Here is a 10,351-nt window from a genome sequence, read left to right as displayed (position 1 = left end):
TTTTTTAAATAGAGACAAAGTCTTGCTCTGTCACCCAGGCTGGAGTGCAGTGATGTGATCATAGTTCACTGTAGTCTTGAACTACTAGGCTCAACCAATCTTCCTGACTCAGCCTCCAGAGTAGTTAGAACTGGAGGTATATGCCACCACACCTGGCTATTTTTTTTAAAATTTTGTACAGACAGAGTCTCGCTCTGTTGTGACGCTGGTCACAAAATCCTGGCCTGAAGCCATCCTCCTGCCTTGGCCTCCCAAAGCATTGGGGTTATAGACATGAGTTGCCATATCTGGCTCCGGCTTTTTACATCTTTGGATTATTTTTTACTGATTTCTCTAGGAACTATAGCTGTGCAGTTACTCCAGCACTATTTTTTGAAAAGACTATCTTACTTCCATTGATTTGCTTTTGCACCTTGGTCAAAAGTCATTTGTCACCTTTGTTTGAGTCTATTTCTGGGTTTTTGTTTCTGTTCCATTGATTTATGTGTCTATCTCTCCTCTTATACCACACTAGCTTGATTACTGTAGCTATATAGTAAGTCTTAATATCAGGTAGAGTGATTCCCTCTCACACTATTTTTTTCAGATTATTTTAATATAGAAGGGCTGTGTTTTTCCATATAAATCTTAGAATCCACTTGCCTGATTGTACAAAAAACCCTTGCTGGACTTTTTATGGGATCTTCATTAAACTTACAGATTAATTTAGGGGAGAATTGGCATCTTTACTACATTGAATTTCCAATCCATGGACACATATGTCACTCCACTTGTTTAAGAAAATGGGCGAAGGATATGAGTAGACACTTCTCAAAAGAAGACATACAACTGACTAACAAACATGAAAACATGCTCAGCATCACTACTCATCAGAGAAATACAAATCACAACCCTGATGAGATACCATCTCACACCAGTTAGAATGGCTATTACTAAAAAGCCAAAAAAATAACAGATGTTGAAAAGGTTGTAGAGAGAGAATGCTTAGACACTGTTGGTGGGACTGTAAATTAATTCAGCCCCTGGGGAAGAAGTTTAGAGATTTTTCAGAGAATTTAAAATGTAACTACCATTTGACCCAGCAATCCCATTACTGGGCATCTACGCAAAGGAAAATAAATTGTTCTACTAAAAAGATACCTGTACTTGTATGTTTATTGCAGCATTATTTACAATAGCAGAGACATGGAATCAACGAAACTGCTCATCAGTGGTGGATTAGATAAAGAAAATGTGGCACATATACACCATATAATACTACGCAGCCATAAGAAGGAATGAATTCATGTCCTTTGCAGCAACATGGATGTAGCTGGAGGCCATATTCTAAGTGAATTAGTGCAGAAACAGAAGATTAAATACCACATGTTCTCACTTATAAGTGGGAGCTAAACATTGGTTACACATGGACATCAAGATGGAAATGATAGACACTGGGGAGTCCAAAATGGGGGAGAGAGGGAGAAGGGCAAGGGTTGGAAAGCTACCTATGGGGTACTATGTTCACTATTTGGGTAGCGGGTCCAAACCCGTTTTTATTTAGTATCATGTGATATAGCCATGTATTAAACCTGCACATGTATCTCCTGAACTTAAAATTTAAACAAACAAGGAATGTGATTGGCTTTTGAGTTTTGGTTTCAAAAGGCAAAAGTACGTTACTTTTTACTATTTTTTGCTCATTTTATTTTTTAAATTTATGTTGTTTGTAGGGACTGGCTCATAGATAATTCTAACATGTTGGGTAACTAATTGCTAGCACCTCTCTGTTAAGGAGGCACTGTTATTATTTTACAGTTTCTACACTGAGGCCAAGAGTTCACTAAGCTTGTATATGAGAGAGCTGGGATTCAACCCTAGGCTTCTACAGAGCAGTTTCCAATATGCCATACCATTTCAAAGTTGAAAAAAAATTTTGAAGGCACTTATGTGGTATGTTTTCTGAGAAATCAAATCCCTGAAAATGACAACTTAGCTAGAATTACTAGGTGTTCCTCCACTTATTTTCTTCCTGTCTCTATAAACAGTGCACAAGTATCCACTGACATATAGCGCCATAGGAAAAATTAGGTTTTATTCCCCCTATTTTCATTACTTGCAATAATTCTTTATACTTAAAACTTAATAAGCTCACCAGATTGGTACTCATTTATTTATTTTTTCAATTAATATTTGTGGAGCCTGGTGTTATGCTAGGTACTGAATATCCAGAGATAAATAAGATACAGTCTCTGCTTTTATTTTGCTTAGAGTCAAGTAAAGAAGACTGATAAGTGGGCAGATCATTTGAGTAGGGGGTGATAAGTGCTCTGATAGAAGCGAATATATAGGTGCTGCTACACAATACCATGCCAGAGCCAGCCCATATCAGCTTATTATTAAATACTCAGAACCTACAAATTGATTCTACCAATGGTAGCTTGCAATTGGCTATGGTAGGAGTGTTTATAACATGGAAATTTGCAAATGCTATAATAGGGCTTTCCTTTTCTTTTTCCTTTTCCCCATTCTTTGTTTCTTTATTTTCTTTTTTTTTTTAATTATTTTTTTTCTTCCTTTTTATTATTCTCCTTAGGACATCTGGTTTACCAGCACACCACTGTTGCTACAGGAGCAGAGGTGCTAAATCCAATCCATTATCTCATTGTAGCATGAACCCACCATGTCGCAAACATGGTGGCTGTTCCCCTTTTAGATTATGAGAATGAAACTTGGTCTAAATTCCCTGTGGGTTCTGTTTTTGTTCCAGAGATTATAAAGCAGCTAACATCCATATCAACATATATACCGTCAATGAGCCTTGGCTTTTCTCACTGGCATGGTGCTGCAGGATTAACTCAGTGACCACAGACAACATTGGGCTCCTGAGTCAGCTTAATCACCCTCACTTCTTCATGGTAAGCTGGTTGTCCAGATTGTTCTTCCAGGCTTGGTACAATAGCAATGCAGGTCCCCCAGCCCTGTGTTGCCCACTATGCTGTCCCCTAGGGAGCCACTTAAGAGCACAGATTTCTATGAATATTGGAGACGTGGTATTTTCCATTCTCTCACACAGATCCTTCCTGGATTTTCAGGCAAAATTTAGTATTCTTGTAGCAATTGACATTTATTGAATCCTTACAATGTGCTTTACATGCATTATGTCATTTTACCCTTTGAATTGGCCACTGTTATTATCTTCATGAGGAAACCGAAGCGCAAAGATATCTGTGCATGTGGTCTCGTGAGGTAGGATTCAGAATGAGGCCTGACTTCAGAGTTTTGTTATTGTAGCCCCACCTTTGTAAAGGCATGGCAACAATTGACAACAGCATGGAGAGTGGGGAGAAAACCAAGCATACTTGACTCTGAATTGGAAACTGTGTGCCCTAACAAATTGCTTTGGAAGAGGGCAGCCAGTGTCTGGTTGCCTGGCCTGATTGCCTGTTCTAGGTCTTCTGCTGCTTACTGCCACAGGCTTGAGGACCTGAAGACCTGGTTTACAACCCCAGCCAAATCCTATCACTCACTGTCTGTGGAGGGAGCCCCCAGCCAACCAGTTACTGCTACAGAACCTGGTCTTATCTGTATAGAAAGTAGGTTGACTGAGTGGGACACAATAGCATACAACAGAAAACACTTTAATTTTGTTCCATTGATTCTTTAAAACTTGTCTGTGATCTAGGCCTTTCTCTGTCCTTGAATGAAATTTCCCTCAGGTCCTGTGGCTTTTCCAAACACTCTTAGATAACTTTTAAAAGTTCACTTTTAGTCATCAAAAAGCCTCACTTCAGAATTAAAGTGTCCAATCCCAAGTAATAACCCAAACTCCAAACAGTTTTGAAATTTAAAGCCTTTGACAGAGAAGCCTAAGAGGGGAGGGGCCTCAAGTTACCTCCTCCATATCTCCACCCTCACTGGCCTGGGCATCTGACCTGTTCAGGGTCAGAACCAGGAGAGAAGGTATCAGGGTCAAGGGCACAGTCTTACAGGGTCAGTACTGCATCCAGGCCCTCTGGTGGAAAGGAGAAATTGCTAACTTCTTACCCTGGTGGCTTGGGCAGCTTTCTGGAGATGACCCTGAAGGGAACTTCGGATGGCAGGTCACTCGGCACAGGTGGAGCCTTTCCACCCATCTATCCCCATAAAACTCCCCTTCATGTATATATTATGTATTTTTCTAACATTTTTAAATTCAGTTATTATGAAAATGCATAATTTAGAAAGCAGCTACCCCTGCATAATTCTATCCCCCTGAATCAATAATGTCTTAAAGTTGTCCTTTTAGGAGGTACTCATTTACTTAAATGATGCTACTATTTCTGAATGCATTTTTTTCATTTTAATATTCAAGTTGATGATAAATCCACGTGATTCAAAATTTAAAAAGTATAAAAGGATATATGTAAAACAAACAAACTTCCTTCCATGCCTGGCCTAGGCATTTTTAAAGGACCCAATGCATGGTTCCCAGCTTATGGCATGTGTCATTTTATTCAGGGAGGTGGGGCTGGTATCCCAGAGGTCTTTACAGGCAGCCCACATTCCAGAATTAGACTGATTCAGATCTAGATTCAGATCTTGGCTCTACTACTTACTGTGTAAATGTAGAAATATTAGTTAACCTGTTTGTGGTTTTTGGTTTTTTATTTTGTTTTTTCTTTTTGTAAATTGGGGATAATAATAGTGTAGTAGAAACCCTTGTGTCCAACATAATTTGGTCTGGTCATTGGTCTCATAATTGAGAAAATTAAAGCAAGAAATCATTTAAAAATGATATATAGTTTATCAGTTAGCTTTTAATGCTTAATAAAAATATCTAAAACTTAGTGTCTTAAATATTTATCATGTCTCAATTCTGGCTGATGGCTAGGTGGTGCCTCTGGCTTGAGCCAGGTCAGCTGGGCTGGATAGTCTACGATGCCTTGTTCATTTGTTGAGAGTTGCACCTGGGATGACGAAGTTTCTCTTCATGTTGTCCCTCATTCTCAAGATGGCTGGCTGAAGTGTGTTCACCTGGTAGAGACAGGTTCCCAAGAGCAAGAGAGAGCAAGCCTCAAAGCACATGCACTTTTAGGTTCTCCCAGTATTGTGTTTGCATAGGTTCCATTGGCCAAGGAAAATCACATGGTCAAGTTCAGATTCAGGGTGGGAGAGAAACAGACTTCACCTCTTGATAGGGAAGTACAGCTAAGTCATGTTGTGTAGGGGCCTGCATATAGGTTTGAAAGGAATTTTGTGGTCCTTTTTATAAACAGCATGCCACACACATACCTCACAAATTTTATTTTAAAATATTCATTCACCTTTTGACATAGCCATTTCTTTGAGGATATTTCAGCTGATTGAGTTCTATTTAAACATCCAAATGAACTAGCTATGATTTCTAATTGTTGTTTCTTTTAAACAGAACAAGAACTTAAAGTCATTAGGAGAATCAGTCTGAATGAGGAATCCACCTAGATTTTTATAATCCCCCAAAGGCTTGTAGTGTTTTACCTACACATAATCTAATTGCAGTTTATTCTTTAATGATCTATTTTGTCCTTAATTGAGTTTTTCAAAGCATTTGACTTAGTTTCTTTGAAAATGATACACTTTTGTCACTCAGATCTCACATATTTAAGCAGCATCTAATTACATTGCACTATTACAATAACAAGTTTAGTTGGCTTAAGCCATTTGGGAAACAAGGACAACTGATTCTTCGTGAACATTCTACTCATCTGGCAGGCCTCCTGGAGCAAGCAGCTGACTATAGCAGCCCTCAGTCAATATTTTTCCCAGAGGGGATTAAGAGCCTCAGTTCAGTGGAAGTTGGTTAAGAGTTTCTACTAGTAGGGCTATTGTGAGGCTTAAATGTGAAAATACCCCTGAAGTGCTTAGAACACCTACCTGGCTCCTGTTAATTGCTCACGTTAGTTGTTATCATTATTATCATGATCATTAGTGTCGCTGTTGTTGTTGTTAATTTTATTATTCAGCTCAAGGGAAGACCTTGGGATAGGGTGGAGAGTGGCCTGAGAGAGGATAAAATGTGCCAGCCCTAATAGCATCAAGTAAAATTGGAGAGGGAGCCTTGGAGCTGGAAAGGAAGCATTAAACTCAATGAGAGGACCCAGAAGACAGACCTCTGGGAAACAGGTGACTTGGGCAAGGAGCATAGAGGAGGGGCATGTAGGTAAGGGAGAGTTACACTTGAGTCTTAGTAATTGTAGTGTGATGCTTTAGAACAATGGTTCCCAAATGCTGGCTCAAAGACACGTAGCTTCAGCGTCACCTGGGAGTGTGTTAAAAATGCAGACATTCTCATTCCTTAGGTCTCTAGTGAAACCCAGAAACCTGTACTACTAAAAGCTGCCCAGGGAGGCTTGGCTGCCTAGCCAGGTTTGAGAAGCCATGCCATGAAAACAGCAATAGAAGTCAAGAATCTGGACTGTGGTCTTGAGTCCAGAATAGACTTGTGTGACTTTTCTGAGACCCCCTATGCCTTCTGTCTTGAGAGATGAAAAGTGAAATGAAAGATGTGTTCTGTTCCCTCTAGAGCCCCCTGCATGTATAAGGGTGATTGTTAGGACACTTGCAGGGACTCTCTGTGTTGGAGAATGCCACATCAATCAAGGTTCCTTGGCCTATCTATCCCCTCTTCCTCTCTTCCTCCACCCTTGGCAGCAAAGCAAGGGACTTAGACCATATGATCCAAATCCCTTCTAACTGTAAAGTTCTTTCACTATGGTTTGTTTTATGTTTTGCAGACACCAAGGTCCTATATGTTCATGTGGCTCCTTGCAGATATCATGTCCCTACTTTTTATTATTACCATATTTCGTTTTCACTGGTAAGTATATAATTTTAAATGAATTTTTTCCAAAATAAAATAAATGGATTCTTGTAGGAAATTGAAAAAAATAACAGTTATACTCTTCCCATAACCCCACATGGCAAGATGGCATTTATAATCTGAACCTCTCTTCTCATGCTGTCTATGGTTCCTCACATCCCTTTGACCTCCCCAACACAAGACAATATTTTCAGGATAAGGACTGTCACTAAAGCTTAGTCAAGCCTATTACTATGGATTCAATGTGAAGCAGTTGAAAGGACAGGGCTTGAATATTGCCCAGAACAAGTGCCTCCATCTTCCCACCTTCCATGAAACTGGGTATAGCAATGTGCAAAGAGCAAGTTTATGAACCAGGAAGACTGGGTCTTAGCCCTGGCTTTGTCCCTTAATTGCTAGGTGACCCTGAAAAAATAATTGCTCCTTTCTGGGCCATAATCTATCTTTCTTTTTAGTGGAGTCTTACTCTGTCACCTGGGCTGGAGTGCAGTGGCATGATCTGAGCTCACTGCAACCTCCACCTCCTGAGTTCAAGTGATTCTCCTGCCTCAGCCTCCCAAGTAGTTGGAATTACAGGCACCTGCCACAACCCCTGGCTATTTTTATATGTTAGTAGAGATGGGGTTTCACCATGTTGGCCAGGCTGGTCTTGAACTCCTGACCTCAGGTGATCTGCCTGCCTGCCTTGGCCTCCCAAAGTGCTGGGATTATAGGCATGAGCCATCATACCTGACCCATAATCTTTTTATCTGTACAAGAAAATAACATTTGAGAATCCTTGCAGGCAAATGCTATAAAATTGCAAGTTTCAAGATGAAATGGGGAAGAACATCCTGTAAGAGGAACGTTAGAGGAGACCATTGTTCTTTAAACCCCTTCATTTTTCATGGTTGGTCTGCTTCCTTCTAGGCGGAGAGAGACTAAAAAAGAAAAATTGCTTGAAACCTCCAGAAATTCCACAGGTAAAGTTAGAGGCCTAGCTCACTCCTGTCTCTTCATGCCTACTCATTGCTTTCAGGAGACAGGGGCTGCTTTTCATGTCCCCAACAAGAGCTGAGGGTGTTTGGAAAGTTGTGGGTGGGGTAGGGGCCGGGACCAGGGGAAGTATAGGCTGAGCACAGATTCTGGAGGACCCTGTACACCAGGCCTCAGATTTTGAATTTCATCCTCTAAGCAATGAGGCCCCCTGGAAGATTTCAAGCATGGGTGTTCACTTCTTCATATATTCATGTGTCATACAGCCACTAAGTCCACGCTTTGTGCCAGGCACTTAGAGAGGGGCTGAAGATAACTGAAAGATGTCTGTGGAGGGTGGCTGGAGAGAGGGGAGGGGCTGGCCCTCAAATAGCAGTGAGGAAGCAGGTAAAAGTATAGCCGTTGACATCATTGAGCCAGGCATCTAGGTCCAGGACAGAGTGGCTGCCATGCCCATTAGGGGGAAGGTGCTTTTTGGGTGTCATTTGTGGGTGATTTATGTTGGAGGCTAGAGGAAGAAAACTTCAGCAGTTCTGGAATTGCTAGACTAGAGGCAAGTCACTGTATATTGGCAATTAGGAGATGGCAAGTGAGTATCACACAAGGAAGCCAATGTAAAGGGCTAAAGAAGTGAACTAGGCCTAGTAACAGGAAGGGATGCTAGAGTTTATTTCTCTGTGGGTTTTGATGATGGTCACACAGTGATTTACTCGTTTTGGAAGCCAATGCTGTGTCAAAGGAAAACCAACTAGGAGGCAGAAGACTGTGAGATGTGGGATATAATTTCCTTCCGAAACTCCTGGAGACTTAAGTAAAGGGGGAACAGTCACAAAATCATGAGTTAATTTAATTTCTTATTGACAATGGTGAAGCTCCTGATATTCCATGTACCACCTGGCAGATGAGTGGAACTGATACAACACTTAGGGTTGCAGGAATGAATCCACAGGGATCACGAAAAACTAAGTTTAGAAATTTGAATAAATTAAATAGAAGGCAATGGTCTTTCATATGCTGCGAAACTGAAGGTTTAAGCCGAATTTACCCAGATCTCTCTGAGGCAGGGAGATCTAAAGTTATATGAGTTACAAGTTACAAGATTCCGAGTTACATGGAAGTTAAGATCACTCTACTGGCTGTGTTAAGAAGTCTGAAGCTAACTAATGACTCCAGCTAGCTTATGATTATATCAGTAGTTGTTCCTTAGTAAGCTAGGGCTGCTATAACAAAATACCGTAGACTGGGTGGCTTGAACAACAGAAATTTATTTTCTCACAGTTCTGGAGGCTTGAAGTCCAAGATCAAGGTGCTGGCAAATTTGGTGAAGAGCCCTAGTGAACACTGTCTTCTTAGCTTGAATACTGATGTCTTCTCACTGTGTGTTCACATGGCCTTTCCCCTGTGTGTGTTTGGGAGAGTGGGATCTCTGGTCTCTCTTCCTCTTCTCATAAGGACACCGGTCCTATTGGATTAGGGTGCCACCCTTATGGCCTCATTTAACCTTAATTACCTCCTGAAAGGGCCCTGTCTCCAAATACAGTCACACTGAGGGTTAGGTCTCTGACATATGAAATTGGAGTTGGGGAAACATAACTCAGCCCATAACAATAATCCAGCCAAGAAGTGATAGAACATGGAGATGAGAAGGAAACATGGTTGGGAAAGAAGTTTTGAAAATAAAATTGAAGAACTATATAAACCTAGATAAAAGAGGTGGCTATAATGCCTTAGAAAAAGTACTCCGTTAACTTGACCTTACCCACTACCATGTTGAAATGGTGATAAGAAAAGTGAGTAGAAACTAAATTAAGGATTTTTCCTGTTTTTAAAAGCTCTTTGTTGCCTGTTACAGAAACTGGTTTTTCTTGACCTAAGCAGAAAGAAAAGGCATTGGAAAGCTATTTGGGTACCTCGAAGAGATACCTAGAAGGTACAGGACCAAGTTTAGAATCAGGGAAGGAACAAGGAAGACTAAAAAGAAGCCAGGACCTCAGCCATAATGACAGCCCAGATCCATTCCAGTTGAGGAGAATGGAGCCTCATCTACTAAATACAGAGTTCCATACCACCTCCAGGGTGGGCATGTACTGCTGCATCTACTGATGCCACATCCACCACCAGAAGGCATTCATTGCCTCTCTAGTGTGAGGGAATATTTTTCAGCAATTTAAATGAGTCAAGTTTGTTGTCTTTTGTCTTAGGTAGTTTCTTATGTAAAGTTTTCAGTTTTCTTACTCCTGTTCCTCTGTAACATGTCTTTTTTCCTTTGGCTACATTTTATGATTACTCCTTTTATTATTGGTTTTTAGTAGTTTGATTATGGCTTACTTTGGTGTGCATGTGTGCATGTGTCAGAGAGAGAGAGCGAGAGAAACTATCTTGCCTAGAGTTTGTGAAATTCTTAGATTGGTTGGAGTATAATTTTTATCAAATTGGACATACTTTTAGTTTTTATTTCTTCAAATATTTTTCTGCCTCTGCTGGGATTCTGGTTACACATATTAGACATGTGTATTATCCCTCTGGTTACACATATTAGACATATGTATTATCCCA

At 40.5% G+C, this 10,351-nt stretch overlaps 1 protein-coding gene across 1 annotated transcript in view; it reads left to right on the top strand.

The window, feature by feature from the left end:
- Positions 1-10,351, top strand: part of GDPD4 (glycerophosphodiester phosphodiesterase domain containing 4) — a 92,595-nt gene that overhangs the window by 77,763 nt on the left and 4,481 nt on the right. The window contains exons 14-16 of the mRNA XM_017533059.2: positions 2,750-2,897; positions 6,735-6,817; positions 7,730-7,782. Of these exons, the coding sequence (XP_017388548.1) occupies positions 2,750-2,897; positions 6,735-6,817; positions 7,730-7,782 (284 nt within the window). The remainder of the gene's footprint in view (positions 1-2,749; positions 2,898-6,734; positions 6,818-7,729; positions 7,783-10,351) is intronic.

This window comes from Cebus imitator, unplaced genomic scaffold (genome assembly GCF_001604975.1).
Source record: "Cebus imitator isolate Cc_AM_T3 unplaced genomic scaffold, Cebus_imitator-1.0 Scaffold79, whole genome shotgun sequence".
NCBI classification, from domain to species: Eukaryota; Metazoa; Chordata; class Mammalia; order Primates; family Cebidae; genus Cebus; species Cebus imitator.
The sequence above is the reverse complement of the archived record's forward strand: the minus strand, read 5'-3'. Positions and strand labels throughout refer to the sequence as shown.